At 41.6% G+C, this 18,832-nt stretch overlaps 1 protein-coding gene across 4 annotated transcripts in view; it reads right to left on the bottom strand.

The window, feature by feature from the left end:
• Window positions 1–1,015: 1,015 nt before the first annotated feature.
• The window catches only part of Cplane1 (ciliogenesis and planar polarity effector complex subunit 1), an 84,853-nt gene continuing 67,036 nt past the window's right edge, over window positions 1,016–18,832 (bottom strand). For 3 of the 4 annotated variants that reach the window (XM_076916118.1, XM_076916117.1, XM_076916119.1), the window contains 11 exons: window positions 17,750–18,051; window positions 15,595–15,682; window positions 14,362–14,526; window positions 10,832–10,862; window positions 9,280–9,411; window positions 8,048–8,213; window positions 6,296–6,354; window positions 5,618–5,785; window positions 4,921–5,045; window positions 2,382–2,539; window positions 1,016–1,490 (listed from right to left, as the gene is read on the bottom strand). In XM_076916118.1, coding sequence (XP_076772233.1) covers window positions 1,314–1,490; window positions 2,382–2,539; window positions 4,921–5,045; window positions 5,618–5,785; window positions 6,296–6,354; window positions 8,048–8,213; window positions 9,280–9,411; window positions 10,832–10,862; window positions 14,362–14,526; window positions 15,595–15,682; window positions 17,750–18,051 — 1,571 coding nt within the window. In that variant the 3' untranslated portion in view covers window positions 1,016–1,313. Of the gene's footprint in view, window positions 1,491–2,381; window positions 2,540–4,920; window positions 5,046–5,617; window positions 5,786–6,295; window positions 6,355–8,047; window positions 8,214–9,279; window positions 9,412–10,831; window positions 10,863–14,361; window positions 14,527–15,594; window positions 15,683–15,862; window positions 15,922–17,749; window positions 18,052–18,832 lie in introns of those variants that run through there. The other variant, XM_076916120.1, reaches the window with a different exon arrangement.

Consider the following 18,832-nt stretch of genomic DNA (forward strand, 5'->3'; position numbering starts at 1 on the left):
ATGAGGAGGCTGTAAAGGTGTAGAAAGATGGGGTTCTACATGAACTGTGACTGACAGTGGAATGAGGTGTAGAAATAAACACAGCCCAAGACCCAACCTGCAACCAAAAGCAGAGCTGTCACAAGTCACAAATGCCAGAGTGGGCAGTACAAGGACAAACCCTGATGAGGTGACCTCTCAGCCAGCTGAGCTGAGCGCTAGAGTGCTCAGATCCCTCTGGCATGACCTGGGATTTATCCTTATCACCACCACCCCCAAAATGGAAGGGGTAGGGGAAACAGAAAACTTTAGTGTTTCTCCATGATTTCATTCTGTGGTGCTGGGGAACATAGCCAGGGCCTTGCACACAGTAGGCAGACACAACATCCTCAACCCTACAATATAAGCTTATGAAAACTGGTTGCACACACCTCTAAGAGTTTGTAGATTTAGGGCATTGGGATAGTTCACGGCTTTCTCAGATAATACCACCCCAAATGACAAGTGTTGGAAGCTCCTAGTTTTAGTCATTTCTCTGAAAATGATCTCCAAAACTAACAGGCCTCAGCCCTGTGATTTTTCCAGGGTTAAGTTGATCACTATAGGTCAGTGAGGAGGTGGCTCTGCAGGGAGAAGGTGCTTGATGCTAAGCCTGATGACTCGAATTCAAGCCCTGGGACCTACATGCCAGAGAGGACCAACTCCCGCAAACTGTTGTGTGACGTCGCAGGTGCCACAGTATGCCATGCACACACACAATAAATACAAGATGAGTGTTGACTAACCAGGATTTCCATGCCCTCACCATCTAAGGCACTCAGCCATTCCTTCCCCTAAACCTACCAGTCCAGACTGGCCTGGACACAAGTCCAGGGTCAGTATGAAGGGGCTGGCTCCTGACACTCCTTGGCCAGAGCCTGCTCAGCTCAACTGCAGGACTTTAAACTGAGCTTTAAAGCAGAGACTGACTTCCTCCTCAGCAACAGGAGGTTCCTTTATAAGGAGTTTCTGAAAACACAGAGGGTGGTAAAGGAAGTAGCAGATACAATTTTTTTATTCAAAATAATTTAAATATTGTGAAAACCTGGCTTGACATGTATTTAAAATGAAGCACATGCAAAACATAATACTTTTCTCTAAACAACCTTTCCTAATAAAGGCAATATTATTGATACATGTTTATTTTCCATCTTAGGATGGTTAACCCAGAGAAGCCTAACGCTGCAGGCTATAAATTCTCATTTCTGTCAGTGTTTCACGCCTTAGACCCACACAACTCTGAGGACATCTCTGAGACTCTGGCCAGTGCCTGGAAAGAGAATGTCATGCAGGTCCTACTGGTCTAAGGCCCAGTGCACAGACAGGTTCTTATCCTCCACGCTGGCCACCATGTCTTCAATGGCTTTCCAGTCAAGTTTGCTGAGGATGCTGCCAGTGCTCTCAGACACGCTGTCCATGCCACCCGCCAAAAGAGAGGGCTCGGGCTCTTCCTCTTCAGCTGGTGACATGTCCTGTGGGATTGGAGAAATAAATGTGGTTCATCCAAAAGGTACAGGGGATGTAGGAAGGCAGGTGCAATGACAAGGAGCTGTCACACACGACACATGTGTGGGCAGTCAAGATAGAGTTTGATACCTGCTGTACAGCAATCTGTTCTCTGTCCTTTCTTTTTAATAACAATATAAGTTAAGGAGAATTCTGATAGCTAAATATCTGCTGAATATAGTTTGAAACCCTAGGAGCTAGACACACATTGTAGGCATGTAATTCTAGCAGTCCAAAACGGAGGCAGGAGGATCACAAGTTCAAGGATAACCTCAACTTTATATCATGTTTGAAGCTTGTCTAGACTTCTCAAAGGGGGTTCTGTGGGTAGCAAACCAGGGTGAGAGAGAGAGAGAGCTCAGTGGTACGAGAGCTTGCTGCTCAAGTATGAAGACCTGCGTTTAGACCCCAGTACCCATGGAGAAAAACACACATGGCTGCATGTACACAGGATGGACATGGGGACATGCTGGCCTGCCAATATAGCACAAAAGACTGAGCTCCAGGTTCAGTAACACTGTCTAATGGAATAGGTTAGGGGCCTGTGCATGTACACACCAAACACTCAGATATACAAGCAACTTAGAAGAAACAAAAAAGGAGGGAAATGAAAAGACTCCATGGAACGGTGTAGTCAGACAGACCTAGAGGGCATAGAATTCCAGATAAGACCACAAAGGGACCATGATACTTATTTTGGGAAAGGGAGGAAGGCACTAGAAAATATTGAAAATTTATCACTGGCTGAAAGAAAATGAAAAAACCAAACAAAACCCAACAGAGGCTGTGAGATCCTGCCTCAAACAAAGCAAGCACGTACAGACAAAGACAACTGCAGAGTGTGGGGCAGCCGTTACCTGTGGGAGGGACCCGGACCTGTCATGAAGAATCCTGTGGATTTCAGAGGGCAGAGTCCAGGGACTCACCACCGTCTCTTCCCTCTCACCCTCTGTGCACGCCTGCTGCACTGGAGCCTCCCCAACGGCCCGCTGGCTCCGACATGGAGGATTAGAGCCTGCAGAGGGAAAACAGCACACACAGCAGAGCTGACGACTGTGACCTTACTGCCATGGCTAAGCCACTCATCTGTTCCCAAGTATTCAAGCCACAAGGTCTGGATGTGACATGGACACCAAATTCTCACCACCTCTTGATTTGAAAGTAATGGTGATTTCATCTCTAGAAGCAACTAGTGAGGAGACATTGTCCCAAAACAACAGGAAGGAAAGGGAAGGAAGGGAAGAACAGAGAGATAGAAAGATGTCACAGGTAGACAGTCAACGTCTAACCATTAGAGTGGGCTGTCTTCCAGGCAGAAACAAAGGAATGTGGGCAGCCAGGCTGTTCCTTCACGTATGAATCAGAGGTCAGCACAGGCTGTAAACAGCATGCAATTCCACCCCTGTCTGCCATAGTTAACTTGTGATCTACACGTCATAGAATGCCATGCTTGGTACAATAAACACACTACTGACATCTAGAAAGATGACAGAAACCAGTGAACTCAACTTCCCTCATGCTGCGAGCGACCCTTTAATACCATTCCTCATGCTGTCGCCCCAACCATAACATTATCTCGTTGCTATTTCCTAGCTGTAATTTTGCTACTGTTATGGAATTTTCAATGGTCTTAGGCAGCGCCTGTGAAGGGGTCATGACCCCCAGACTGAGAACTGCTGATATAAGTGGTGTCTCCATAGACCATGAGACAATAGCTGTCTTTGGTCCTGATTTTACCCAAGATGACCCTGTAGTTTCCTTCTCTTTGGATCATGATTTTCTCTTTGATTTATTTGGCCAATACAATCTTGAGAGAGTACAACATGCATTTCTGTGAACCAGTGTATAGAATTTTCCTACCTCCAGTGTGATCAAAGCTTTAATTTTATGATAAATTTTATGTTGATTATGAAAACATACACACGGTGGAATGCTTACTATGGTGACAACATCCGCATGATGAAATGGGTTAGTCCTATGGTACAATGAATTGACAGTTCACCAGGTGGCAGCTACCCATTCTTTGCTACCTGACACCCATCGAGCAAAAGTGGCCATTGCCACCCCTTCAACAAAACTCAACACATCACACTATTGAGGGCCCCACCGCTGTCTATCAACTCTTTGGGGGGGGGGGTGTCTGTCTGCTACACATTTGTTACATTGTGTCCTTTGTCCTCTAGTCTACATTTCCTGTTCTTTCCTTCTGATGACTGTTCCCAGAACTGACAACTCTGACACTAATTATTAATAAACACTTGGGCCAATAGCTTTGGCTCTATTCTCCTTAGAGTTCTGGGCAAATCCCCGTTTATTCTGAGTGCCATGTGCCTTCTCCATTTCATGCTTCTGCCTCCTTCAGCATTACTGGCCAATTTCTCATATCCATTTCCCAGAATTCCCCCCCTCTCTCTCACAGATCTCCCACCTCAGCTCACTGACAAAGACTACTGACAGGTGAATGCTTTTATACTTGCACAAGTTTTTACAAATGACTGTGCCATTGTCTAGTTTGTTTTGAGAACCTACATGTAAGGGACATCTGTGATGATTTCTACCTAGTGGCAAGACAGACCCAGTCTTCCCCGTGATGAACACTTCTGCCACTTGCACATGTTTCTCAGTGACTCAGCTTGGTAGTTGTGTTTTCTACAGAGTTCTCCATTTCTTTACAGTCTTTACAAAAATGATGACCAAGGTGTTGCTACAGCCAAAGAATTAGCCTAATATGGACCATGAAAAGTCTTAGACTAACTACAGCATCTTCATAGCAACTATGCAAGTTAAACGTTGACTTCCATTCACAAATGAAAATAAATTTAAAAGTGAGCGTATTACAGCCACATGCGATGGCATCTGTCTACATTCCTCGCTATTTAGAAGGCTGATGTCTTCAAAGGCACTCAAGGAGTAAGGGAAGAGGAGATCAGTAAGGAACAGTGCAGACAGCCTGGTATCTGGATGTGGCCTGAGGCTGTGGAGAAAGCCTGTCAGTCTTTGTATAGGTGTGTGAGCTACGGCAAGAGCAGGTGAGGTAAACAGAGCACAGTGGGGCGATGGCCACAGTCCTAATACAAGGTAACAAGGCAGTAAAAAAGACTTGAAATGGGACAAATCTAAAATATTATTTCCATGGAATCCAAGGCTTTTTTCTAGGACATGGAGCAGCCATGAGCCAGAATGGTAGCTCACACTGGGAATCCAAGCACATAAGACAGCAGAGTCGGAGAACTCCCATTTCAAAATCATGCAACATAATCCTGGAAGCTCAACAATTCTCAATACTACACTTTCTGTTAGAATCGAGAGATTTTATGGATTTTACTAATAAAATAACTTTGGAGACTACGAAGAACACAGGCAAATCACAAAACCCAAGGAAGCTTCAGGTCTTACCTCGTAGCTGAGATGAGCCTCGGGGCTGCCCCAAGGGCTCCCCCTTACAGAGATGACTTGATCTGGGAATACGTCGGCCTCCTCCAGGTCTATTTACAGATAAATTCTGTCCATGTGAACTCTCTCTGAAGTAGATATTGCACAATTATTAAAACTTTAGTATTTTTTTGTTTTTGTTTTCTTTTGAGACAGGGTTTCTCTGTGTAGCCCTGGCTGTCCTAGAACTCACGCTGTAGATCAGGCTGGCCTCAAACTTAGAAATCCACCTGCCTCTGCCTCCCAAGCGCTGGGATTAAAGGTGTGCACCACCACTGCCTGGCCTTCTTACCTTTTCTTTGGTGATTCTATACATTTGTAAGAGTTCATAATTATGGAGCTATTTTTTTTCTTCCCTTTCTCATTATAACTCCAGGTAGCATGGATGAAGATACACTGAACTTGTGACACAACAGTGCTGCATGTGGGGCTGGGACTGCGCCTTCTGCGTCTACCATGCATAGGCTCTGGGTGTAACCCCCAGCACACACAGGCTGTGTAGTCCTAGACACCAGAAGGTAGAGGCAGGAGGATGGCAGGTTCAGTGTTGTCAATGACCACATAGCAAGTTCAAGGCCAACCTGGGACACAGGAGACCCTACCTTAGTGCTATGCTGTTGATGAGTCCTGAGATTAGATAGGCCAGCCTTGTCTGTCTTACCTCTTTGGAGGGGAGCACTGCTGCCGTGTGTAATGCTGAGCAGAGGGGCGTCTGTGTGGTAAGCGTTTATCTGCAGGTGCCGTTATCTGTGCTGAGTCAGACAGCAGTTCATTCATCAGACAGTATGCTTGTGAGATTCGCTGATTATAGTGGTGCGACAGCTGCAACCTGTAGACAGGAGACTAAAGGTCACTTCCCAGTCCTTTCCTGTGCGCTTCTAGTCGGAGCACACGCTTTACAAACCCTCCCGGCTTATCAGAGTTCTCCAAGCCAGTGGACAGCGCTGTGGATCACTGTCCCTGTAAGACAGGTGTGGCACACACTTTATAATCTCTGTACTTCAGAGATTAAAGCAGGAAGCCTACTGTGAGGCCAGCCTGGCCATAATGACTTCGAGGTTCGAAGATGATAACAAAATAAAGGTGCTTGTACGTTTGGTTTCTGAGGTATTTCAGACACATACAGATAAATCCAAGTTGGATATGGGGGCAGCAGAAATAAAGGTCATAAAAATTGAATGGTAGACATTCAAGTAGTATTTGAAAGAGAATCCCTTCGCAGCTTTTCTTCGTTAAAATGCTATCCCCATAACATTCTCTTTACTGACAGAAACCTATCATGCAGTCTCAAGGCCCGAGCAAGCTAGAGAACATGTTGAGGCACGGCTTCTGGACTTACCTATCTTTCTCACGCTTCATCTTTTGTCTTTGCCTGATCTGCCTCGAAGTCATATAAAACTGCACAGGAAATAACAGTTCATTATTGTTCAGTCCCAACAATTAAGGCACTAGACATTCTCCTGGTATTTACAAAGGGGCAAAAAACTGTCATGTTTGAGACAGTTTTCTCTCAGCGTAAAGTATAATCTTAGATTCAAACACCATGAAATTAGTACTTAGGTGACTGAGGCAGGAGGATCATGGATTTCATGTTAGCCTGGACTAAACAAAGAGACCTTGTTTCCAAAAACCTAGTGCATGACCTATTTTCAAAATTTATGCATCAGGGCCAGCAAGATGGCTTAGCAAGTAAAGATATTTCCTGCCAAATCTAAAGACCAAGTTTGATTCCTGGGACCCATAGGATAGAAGAGAAAACGGACTACTTGTCCTTATACATTTACAATTAATTTACTCTAAATGTACACAGATACATGTCTGCTTTTTATATCTGACTGAAAGTGGGCCAGAGCCCATCGTTAGTGGAAAGGAGATCACGGACATCTATCCATATACATGTCAAGATTCTGATTTCACACTTCAATAGACTTCAAAGTTCCAATGGTGCCTACAAGGTCACTTAAAGAGCTATGTAGGCTGAGATACCTCAGTGACTACAAGTACTGACTGCTCAGTCAAAGAATCTAGGTACGATTTCAAGCACCCACATGGCAGCTTTCAACTATCAGTAACTCCAGTGCCAGATGAGCCAATGCCCTCTCTTCTGGCCTTCGATGAGCACCAAGCAGGCACATGAGGCATGTGCAAACGTGCAGGCAGAATGGGCACACACATAGAATAATTTTAAAAACAAACTTATATTAACAGCACAGGCTTTCCCCCAGAGTCAGGTGAGTAAACTATACACTTCAGTTATTTATTTGTATGTAGTTATGTGTAGATATGTGCATACCATGTTATGTGTATGGAGGCTGGAAGACTTGTGGTAATTAGTTCTGCATTAATCACTAGACCAGTCAGGGACCATGTCTCTAAAAAGAATTCTTTATAGATAATATTTATTATGCATTTGTTTGTATACATAGCACAGAGGAATCAAAGTGCCCAAGGAGTCCTGTGGTGCTGAATCACAGGGACTGTCATCTGCTTGTAATGGGTGCTGACAACCAAACCTGACTTCCCTGCAAGAGCAGCACCTGCATTAGTCATGGAGCCGTTTCTTCAGCCCTTACACACCGTACCACTGGATTACACCCGCCTCTGAAGACTCCAATCCACTTAAAATAACTGTAGTTCAAGAATATTTAGAATTTGCCAAATTTTAATCTAGTTTTATGAAGCAGATTTGCAGCTGAGAATAGATGTTTTCCTAATGATGTGGTTGCGTGGTACACATGTGCTGTCTCTTCTCACTAACGGCACACTCACTGTTTAACTGAGTGCATCAGCTACCAACGAGTCTCACTGAAAATGAAGAAGTAACTCCAACTAGCCATCTAGTCAACCTCTTTGTTTAAAACAGCAGAGCCTTAGTTAGCCTGACAGAGAAAACGATATTGAAATTCATTAAATAGAACACAGTTTGCATAATATACTAACACACTTTGTTCAGGGAACTGGTTAACTTTTCCTATCTGCTCAATAAAAAAGGCATCTAAATTACACTCATCTTTTTTTTTGAATATCTGCCAGAAAAAAACCAACCAGTATGTGTCGTGAGAACTCCTCTCCTGGGATACTACAGACTTACCGGGCTGCTTCTGGGGCAGAAGGGGTTGCGCTCCTGCCCCCTCTTTTCGGCCAGCTGATCTAAGTACTCTGCCATCCGTTCCTTTTGCTTTCTTTTCATCCACGCTTTAATCTCTCTTCTCTCCTTGTCAGTTCTTTGGGGACATCGGCCAGAAGGATGCTGAATCCTGAAAAAGAAGAAAGGACCGTGGGCTTTTCAATATGCTTGCAGGCTACACACGTATGCTCTTCAGTCAACCTCCTCTGATCATGCAGAGGACCCACGTTTGTCTCGAAGTATCCAGGTTGGGTGGGTCACAATCATCCGTAACTCTAGTTCCAAGGGGACCTGAAGGGTCTGGCTTCCATGGGCACTGGCATGAGCATGTGCACACACCCTATACTCTGCCCCCTGACACAGACAGACAGACAGACAGACAGACAGACACACAGACAGACACACAGACACACACACACACACACAAATTTTAAAAATTTAAAAAGTCTTTTTTGTGCTCTATTTTTTGGTATTTGATTGTAATACACTGTGTTTTCAGTAAGTTAATAATTGAACTAGGAAATTCAGTTCTACTCAATCAAATTAAATTCGATTAACTCTAAGTTAAATTCTACTATGTGACAGTCTCTCTCTGTGTAGTCCAGGCTGGACTCACAACTGACCAGCTTGCCTATGTCATATAAGCAGGCCTAGAACTTATGGATGCCTGACTGGGACAGTCAGCCCGATTCCATCCAGGAAAGACTGGGTGGAAAATGAACTCCAGTGTGCCACAGAAACACAATAAAAAATGTAGCCAAGGATCAAGTACCATGAATCAATCTTTAATGTCTTCTATTGTATATTTAGCACAGTGAGTCTGGGGGAAGCTCCCAGAACACTGATGCACTCAGTTAAACAGTGAGTGTGCCGTTAGTGAGAAGAGACAGCACATGTGTACCACGCAACCACATCATTAGGAAAACATCTATTCTCAGCTGTAAATCTGCTTCATAAAACTAGATTAAAATTTGGCAAATTCTAAATATTCTTGAACTACAGTTATTTTAAGTGGATTGGAGTCTTCAGAGGCGGGGTGTAATCCAATGGTACAGTGTGTAAGGGCAAGGCTCCGAGATGGTCTCAAGCACACATACACACACACACACACACACACATGACACAGTATATGTATGTACACACACACACAAGACCCAGGGCCCCATTACTAGCATAAACACATTTCCACTGATTACCTGGATATATTTCTAGCTTGACATTCTGTTAAGCCAAGCTCGTGGCTGGACACTCCACTCTTAGTTATAAGGTCATCAATGATGTCAGCAATATCTGTCAAGCCAGTCACCTGGAGTTGATCTTCAGAAACGCTTGCAAATATAATTTCAGGAATTTAAGTTTGTATATATGACTTAATCACATTATTCTTAGTTTTATTTCCATAATTTTGGGATCACTCAGTAGAAAAGCCTAGTTATAATGATTTCATAGATGCTCTCAGAAGATGAGCTCTAAGCCCAGAGGAAAATGTTTAACAGTTCATCTGAAATGGTTCCAGACTTTAAGAAAGTAGCAAAATGGGCTGGAGAGATGGCTCGGTGATTAAAGGAACTCACTGTTCTGAAGGGCGGCGCACCTACGTCACGTGGCTCACAATGCCCACAGGGTCCACAGATCCAAAGCCTCTGGCCTCAGGGGGCACTCATGGGCACACACCCACAAACACATATTAAACAACAACAGCAACAAAGTAACAAAACTTGAGCTGGAGAGATGGCACAGCAGTTAAGAGCACTGGCTGCTCTTCCAGAGGACTTGTGTTCAAATCCCAGCACTCACATGGTGACTCAGAACCATCTACAACTCCACTTCCAGGGGATCTGATGCCCTCTTAGGCTTTCATGGGCATGTGGCACTCTACTGGGTACACAGCGATACATATAGGTAAAGCACCCACATACATAATAAAAAAAATAAAGTAACACCCCAATATACCCTTACTCAGTTTCTTCAAATGTGACTGCCTGACATAATTTTCACCTTATAACAAAATATGGACTGACCTATTACTAACCATAGAGCGGATTCGTGTTTTTCTAATTGTTCCACTAATGTCCCTTTCTCACCTAGAGTCAATTTTGGTATTGGTATAGTTGCCTTGACATTTGTCTTCTCAAATCTAAAACAATTTCCACTTTTGCATTTTTTCATGACCTTGATGCTTTTGAGAAACCTTAGCTGGTCTTCTTATGAAACACTCCTTGGTGCGTCTCTATTCTGCTCATGGTTAAACCATGCAGTGTTCTGTTGAGAATAGCACTACGGTGATGTTATGCTCATACAGAGAACATGGTGTTGCTATGTCTCATGACAAAGAACTATGGGTCTGAACTGTTGTATCTTATAACACATAATGTAAGAGAATTCAGCCAATACAGTCCATTGCATTCTGCTGACCTGTATTAAAACAGCAAAGATATATAAACCTTCCCTAGTTTCCTAAAATACCCATTTCCAATGGAAATATATAATATTTATTTAATCTACAAAAGTTCACATTTGGCCAGGCATGGTGTGCATGACTTTAATCCCAGCACTTGGGGGGGGGGATGGTTAGACAGATCTCTGTCAGTTCAAGGCCAGCCTGGTCTACAAAATGAATCCAGGATAGCCAGGCTATACAAGAGAAACAAACAAGCAAGGTAAGTTCACACATTCATAGGAAAAACAAAATTTCCATAACACATATTAACACATACATTTAAAATCATGAATTCTTAAAAGATTTACCTTTCAAATAATTCATTGCTGTTATTCACACCTTAAAAAAAGTAATATTATTGTTAATACAATGATTTAAATCTATGATTAGAATACACTGTATGAAAATTTTTCAATAACAAGTATTTTTAAAAACTTAGCTCAGCATTTGTGTGCACTAATGTGTGTGCAAGCACAGGCACACGTGTGCATGTGTAGAGCCCGGAGGTTAACATCAAGTACCTCCTTCTATCACTCTCTGCCTTACTTCATGAGATGAGGTTTCTCACTGAAGCTGAAGCTGGCTGGTTTGACTATAGAGGTCCGGCAGCCCCATGGAGGCTCACATCTCTGCCTTCCAGACTAGCTGAGCCCAGCTTTTTATGTAGAGACTACAGCTCCACACTAACATGCTTGCAACAGTAAGCAAGCCCTATACCTACTGAGCCATTTACCCAGGTCCCTGGTCAATTCTTTAACATCAATTCCTAATCAGATTTAGAAATTATTTAACCAGAATAAAATCATTTTAGATGTCTAAACTAGTGTGTGTGTGTGTGTGTTTCTTTACATGATCTGGTAGTAATTATTACCTACATTTTAAAAGATCATTTTTAGTTTATGTTATGAATATTTTGTGTGCACATATATAAGTATACTATGTATGCCTGGTGCCCATGGAGGCCAGAATTTGGTATCAGACAGCCAGGAACTGGACTTACAGGCAGTTAAAAGCCATTATATGAGTTCTGGGGACCAGAGTCCTTTGCAAGAGGAGCAAATTCTCTTCATCACTGAGACATTTCACCAGCCTGTATTATCTACATTTTAAAATTACACTTTTTTGCCAGGCAGTGGTGGCGCACGCCTTTAATCCCAGCACTTGGGAGGCAGAGGCAGGCGGATTTCTGAGTTCGAGGCCAGCCTGGTCTACAGAGTGAGTTCCAGGACAGCCAGGACTACACAGAGAAACCCTGTCTCGAAAAAAAAAAAAAAAAAAAAAACCCACATTTTTTTTTTTCTGTCTAAAGTATATGTAGAATACATCAGAAAATACACCCTTCCTTTTCCTAGTACCTTTGGAGAATGATGGAGTATAAATTAGTCAAAGAAGACAGGAAATCTCTGACAACCTGAAAAGAATATGTCCTGGAAACAAATTATTTCAATCTAGAGGCAATCTTCTTGGAAGAAGAGGACCCAGAGAATTATTTTTGAGACTTTTCCAAAATTAAGTATGTCTCTTTCAAGTAAAGCACCGACACGTGTGATCCTGAAAGCCAGTCACATTCTAGAGGGAAGAGTGTTCTGATAGCTCTTAAAAATTTCCCTTGTTAAGATCTTCTTAGATTGGCCTAAACTGTCTCTAAAACTTATATAAGCATGTGTTTTGACATACAATAACTTTGGTTTTGTTAAGAGCATATTTTATTTCTCAATCTCCAAGTCAAGAAATTCTCCTTTTGAGAGATGGAGTCTTATGTATCCCAAGCTGGTTCCAGACTTTTTGTGTACAGAGGAAGTAGTGAACTTCTGATGGCCCTGCATCCGTCTCCTGAGTGCTGGGATCACAGGAGTGTCCCACCACAGCTGCATTCTGTGGTGCTGGAGACTTTGGGCATGCAGGGCTCAGCACTCTACCAACTCAGATACATTCCATTCCTGTCCCCTCATTGTAAGGATTTATCTTCCTGCTTAAAACCTGGCAAGTGTAAAAAAATTTTTTTTGAGAAAGGGTCTTTATATGTAGCCTTAGGTGTCTGGGGACTCACCAATGTAGACCAGGCTGACCTCAAACTCACAGAAACCCACCTGTCTCACAGGCACTGAGATTAAAGTTGTCTGCCAGCATGCCTGGCAAGTGTGAATTCTTCACAGCAGTTAATTAAAAGAAAAGTGAAATGCTTTATATAAATCTAAGATGATGTCAGTAGAAACAATACCTTGCTTATTTTACTGATTTTCTCTTAGGTGAAAAAGATATAACTGAAAGACAGGATGCATTAAAGACACACCCTGTAAACTGCATATGGTGGTGCATCTTTTAATCCAAGCACTTGTGAGGCAGAGGCAGGTGGAATTCAAGGCCAGTATTATCTACACCGTGAAGTCTGGTTTAGATTTAACTCTCAAACAGTACCATAAACCTGGACACAGTTTGAAAAGTGACCAGTAAGAAATGAAATAGATGGCTTTTGTCAGAGAGTAGAAGAGTTATATTTAAAAGGTTGTTTTTCTTTCTTTTCTCTCTTTCTTTCTTTCTTTCTTTCTTTCTTTCTTTCTTTCTTTCTTTCTTTCTTTCTTTCTTTCTTTTTTTCTTTCTCTTTTTTTGAGACAGGGTTTCTCTGCATCCCTGATTGTCCTGGAACTTGCTCTGTAGACCAGGCTAATCTTGAACTCAAAGATCCACCTGCCTCTGCCTCCAAGTGCTGGGATTCCCAGATAAGATTGATTTATTTTTATTTTATGTGCATTGGTGTCTTGCCTGCATGTATGTCTGTGTGAGGGGTCCAAATACCCTGGAACTGGAGTTACAGTTATGAGCTGTCATGTGGGTGCTGGGAATTGAATAACCACTGAGCCATCTCTGCAGCCCCATAAAGAACACTTTAAAGTAGTTATTCTAACTCTATTTTTGAATCTTCCTTTGGGGCTGCCTTTAAAAATGGTTAAGCAGAATTAATCAGTGTGATTCTCTGTTAACCACAATTCTTAAATTCTAAGTAGTCACATGAGGTCTGCCATCTTCTTCTTGCATAAGCAGTGTCTTTGGGAATGTTACAGCTGTTTCTAAAATTAAAATTCAACCCCAGTCAACCAATTATTTTCCACTAACTTTTTTTTTTTTTTTTTTTAGTGGATGTTGCAGAAGAGAAAACTCCAAGCTATTTTGTGGTCAGAACTGAGCATGGCAGTGAGGAAATGGCACTATGCTTTACAAGAAGCCAGCCTGGACAGAGATTCCTACTTTAGGTGCTGAAACTCTTATATTTAAAAAAAAAAAAAAAAAAAAAACAGTAAATTATTTCTTTTCAAGTTTACAATCATACATTAAGTACTAGAGGAAAATATTTCAATTTATCCAGGTTCCATGGGTTCTGTAAGAAATACTATGCCTGTTATTCATATGACTGAATGTCTTTGTACGAATGATGCATCTCCGAATGAAATCAAGCAGTAGCTCCCCATCTGTCTACACCTCAGTCTTAGCTATGCAGTGACAATAATGGCATTCCTCACTCTCAACTTACAAAGGAACCACGCAAGAAACACAGTACATGGCAGGGTTCCAACAAATAACCAACAGTACTGTTATAAATTAAATGTTAAAATTCTAATAATTAACATCTCAATTTTTATAAAATGAAATACAAATTACTATAGATGATTTGAACTGAGTTTATGACTTCTTTATGTTGAATGGCATGTTTAAATTCTTTTTCCCAGAAGTGAATATTATAAAATTCACAAACCTTTATACCATACCCCTCCCAGGTACAGTTCGGTAACACTTTAATGCAACATAAGAACATATAAATCTAGGAAGTGAGGAACAGTACCGGGAGAAGCGATATTCCAGTCCACAGAAGAGCAAGCAGCAGACCCCGCAGAAGGGCAAGCAAAGGTTTTCTGGCTAGAATGATTTTCTGGTACTGAAAATTCAGTCTCTGAAGTCTTCTCTGTATCGTTTTGATCTTCCACATCCTCTTGAGTCTGGAAAGACACTAATCCAATGCAAGCATACAATTATGAAAAACATAAAGGGAAAAGATAAGAAACCAGAGCAGAAACAGTAAGATTTGGAAACAAAGTTTTAGCTGAAGGTAAGTCACCAAACAAATAGTGAACCGATGGGACAGCGAGGGTGACAGAGAGCAGAGTTAGTGACGAGAGGGCAGATCTGGAGAAGTACTAGTGAATATACCGGAGCCCTAAAGACGAAGAAATTGTGAAGTGTTTAAAACACACACATGCAAAACAAACACACAAAGCCACAACAGGGACCGGTGAGACGGCTTGGCAGATGAATGCGTTTGCTGCCAAGCATGAGAACTTCAGTTGGACCTACAGGACTCACACAGGAGGGAAACACCTCCCTCAGGTTGGCCTCTGACCTCTAGGGATGCACTGCCCTGCCCTCAAGCAAATAAACAAACATGTAAGTTTAAAAACCTAAAGAAATAGAACAAGGTCCAAAATAAACCTAATAGGTATTTTCAGAACAGAGAGGAAGGAGATGGAAACAGCATAAACTTCCCAATGTTAAATCTTCCAAGTGGAGACTCTACCTAGGTTTAAGATAGAAATTCATACCTAGACATTATATCAAAAAAGAAAAGTGAGTAAAAAGCAAATTTTAAGGCAATCAGAGATTTTAAAGCAGCACTTAAGACTAATATTACACAGGCATTGCAAGCTCAACCATTAGAAAACTCAATAAATACTGGGACAATGCCTTCAAATAACAAAAAATAAACAAACAAACAAAAAAAAACCACTAGTTAGAGAAAAGGTGGGAATCCCACAGTCAGAGAGTAAAGCTATTTTCAAGGATGGAGATACCTCACCAGGCACAGACTTGGAAAGAACAAATAATGGAAGTGAGGATGAAATGTTTGCAGATACAGACACAGGATGCACACACATGGTACACAAATACATGTAGGCAAAACAGCCATATAACATAACATAAAAATAAAGAAAAAGTGAAGGATTAGACATAGGGAGGCTCACACATAAGAAGGATTTTTTTGAAACCAGGCTTCAATGCCAGCCCTGGTGCCAACACAAACCTTCTTCAGAAATGCTGACGGCTTTTGAAGCTAGTAGCTTTTCAATTTCAGGGCCAGAAGATAATCCAACATGATCCACCACTCCAGCCTACAGAAGAAAACAAACACAGCAAAACAACTGTTGCAATGTTAAACTTTCATAATATCAAAATGTCATATACAATTCTATGTACTTTAAATAATACAACAAAAATGAAAGAAATAGGGTAAAATCTAGTCTGAGCTAATTATTGGGGATCAATAGAAAAAAAAAAGAGGAAGCTCTTACTACTTATAGCCAAACTGATGTGACATCTCACAAGGGTTAGGAGATGACTTCGTCTGGTTCTGTAATAGGAGAGAAAGTTAGCCACCATTGTGACAAACTCTTCTACTTTCAGATGAGAAAACAAGGCCCAGAGACTGAGCAATTCTCACAGTGCCAGGTCATGGATTTCAACACAAGTTCTTGTACTTCCAAGTAAATACTTGCTCACGGTATCCCACTCCCCTGCCTCATCCAGGCCTGCAAACTACTTTGTTAAACTTGGAAAAGGAAATGTTGGTGCTTTAATTGGAGATGAAGGAGGGAAGGTACGGAGATAGGGAGGAAGGGGAGAGAAGTGACATTACAGATATTTAAAAAGTCATAGGGAAACAATAAGCTTACGTAAGAATGCATGTATTATGTGTCTGCATGCATACAGACATGTTTCTGGCTTTAAATAAACTTCTACTACTAGCTCAGAAGGCAATTTCAAAAGAGAGTCTTTGAAGAAAAGACCATCAGGGACAACTCTGATGCTCAAGATTCATTTGGATTAACATTTGTGTTTGTTAATCCCAGCATTCAGGAAGCAGAAGTAGGCAGATCTCTGAGTTTGAGGACAGACTGGTCTACAAAAGGATTTCCAGAACAGCCAGGACTACAGAGAAACTCTGTCTCAAAAGAAAAAAAAACCTAAATAAACAAAAACATACCATATAAATACCACAGTACTGTTATTAGTAATGATTTAGTCATATTTTATATGATTTCACATGTTTAATCTTAACTTTTTAATATATAAGGATTAAAAGAACAGTCAGGATATGTTACCTAGTCCAGAAAGAATGGCTATTGTCAAAAAGACGAAATGCTGCATGTGCTGATGATGATGTGGGAAGAGGCAATTCTTGTATACTGATCATGGGAGTGTAAATTACAATAGCCGTTATGTAGAACACTAAGGAGATTCCTCAGAAAGTTAAAAATAGAACTACAATAAAATCCAGCTATCCCATATCCAAATAAATAAATATATAGAAAAGAAAAATCTGGATTTGTATGGTCACTGTAGTACCATTCACAGAAGTCCAGAAATGGACACTTTAGCATAGGTGGCCTGTAAGATCTATCCTGCCTAAGACAGCAGATCTAGTGGACACCTTCAGCACCCTCCCACACTCAAGCCTCTGGCTCACAGTTTGATCCTAACAACAAGAAATGGAAACAATCTTAGTGTCCATAAGTAGACAAATGAAAAAAGAAAATATAGGACACATAAGAGACACAAAACAACAAAGCCCTGTTACCTATACCAATATGGACAAAACTGAAGATCATTATGTTACAGAAAGAGAGGCACATGACTTCACTCTTCTGGGGCAGTGCAAGTAGTGTTCTCACAGAAACCACGGGGCTGGAGAAACTGTGGTGATGGAGGGATAGGGTCGGGAAAAGACTGACACAAGTCACACAGAAGGCAGACACTGTGTGCTGCACATCAGGGTGGCTACAGGGAACAGTCATGTACTGTACATTTCAGAAACCTGGAAGAAAGCATTTCCTAAAGTTTCATTACAGAGAAATGATGAATGTTTGAGGAGACAGGTTTATTTCAATATTACATAATACAAACTTGCAAAATGGCAAGTGACACTTGATTAATAGGTGACCCCTTGTGAAAGGGTTGTTTAACTACCAGAGGGGTCAGGAACCCACAGGTTTAAGAACTGCTGATCTAGCCTGTCGACAATACTGAGGTTAAAAAATTCTAGCCTAACTTTTTTCATATTATTTAACAGATATCTAACATTTTATCCTAGTAATCATTCTATATATCTAATAAACTCAACTGCAGCCATCACCACAGGCTCTCACACCCACAAAGCCACCAGAAAACAAGAATGACACCTTTTCCCAGTGAAGACTCAGCACTTCTGGTGCAGGGAAGTCTTGTTCTATATTTTCTGCAATGGTCTGCACTGTTAACAGCTGCTCATCCATCTTCTGAAGCTTGGCAGTAAGATGTTCAAACTTTGGAGCAGCGGGGCTTGGTGTGGGACACGCAGCAGGGCTTGGAGGGGGACACGCAGCGGGGCTTGGAGGAGGACATGCAGGAGAACCATCCTGTAGCAGGGTCCAAAGCAGGGACTGTTCTACAGAGTCCAGATTTGTGCTCTGTTCCTTGAACTGTACGTTTTCTTCTAGTATACCTAAACAATAATCAAAGATCAGCATTGGTTTTACTAAAGGAAAAAGTAGACACAGATATTCTCACTTTAAGCCAATATACCATTACTTTTCCAATCTATTTTATTAAAAATGTGTAATTTCAACTCAGTGTCTACACTGCTGAAATGTATCTCTGTAGTGAATTAAGACCTATACTAATGTAGCCCCACAAAGCTCTACACACAGCAATTTGAATGTCATCTTTATACCTTCTTACACAGTGCGTCAAAAGCAACTTAAGCTCTTTTTGACTTTTTGAAAACAAACAGCATCACACAGTAAAATCTGGATCCAGTGTTGGCTACCACTGACTTTCACAGAGTCTAACAGGACCTAGTAGAAACACAAATATGATAACTGTTACTTTTTTCCCCAAAACCTTTCCAATGCCTTCACTTTAAAGGTCTACATGTTTCAATATGTCTAACAATGACAGTCTTCTTCCACCTCCAACCCTCAGCTCTTGCTACTGCTTTTAACAATTCTAATGGTGAACTTCCCAAACCCAGCAGGCTCACAAAACTGTACTCCTGCAGCTAATCCTCTCAGTGTGAGTGCAGTTAGCCATCGCTGTTGGTATCTCTCCTTTAATCCACCTGAGGACATCTGAGGCTATGTTGCTTAAGAACGCCATCAGCCATGCCTCACAGCACCGACAAGCTGTGTCCCGATCATCCCTTTACTCCTCTGTCTTCCTGTCTCCACAGTCACTGCCCACAGGCTGACAATCTGCAATTACTTTTTCACTCCTAGTATTGGGTC

Source organism: Arvicanthis niloticus, chromosome 19 (genome assembly GCF_011762505.2).
Source record: "Arvicanthis niloticus isolate mArvNil1 chromosome 19, mArvNil1.pat.X, whole genome shotgun sequence".
Classification (NCBI taxonomy): Eukaryota; Metazoa; Chordata; class Mammalia; order Rodentia; family Muridae; genus Arvicanthis; species Arvicanthis niloticus.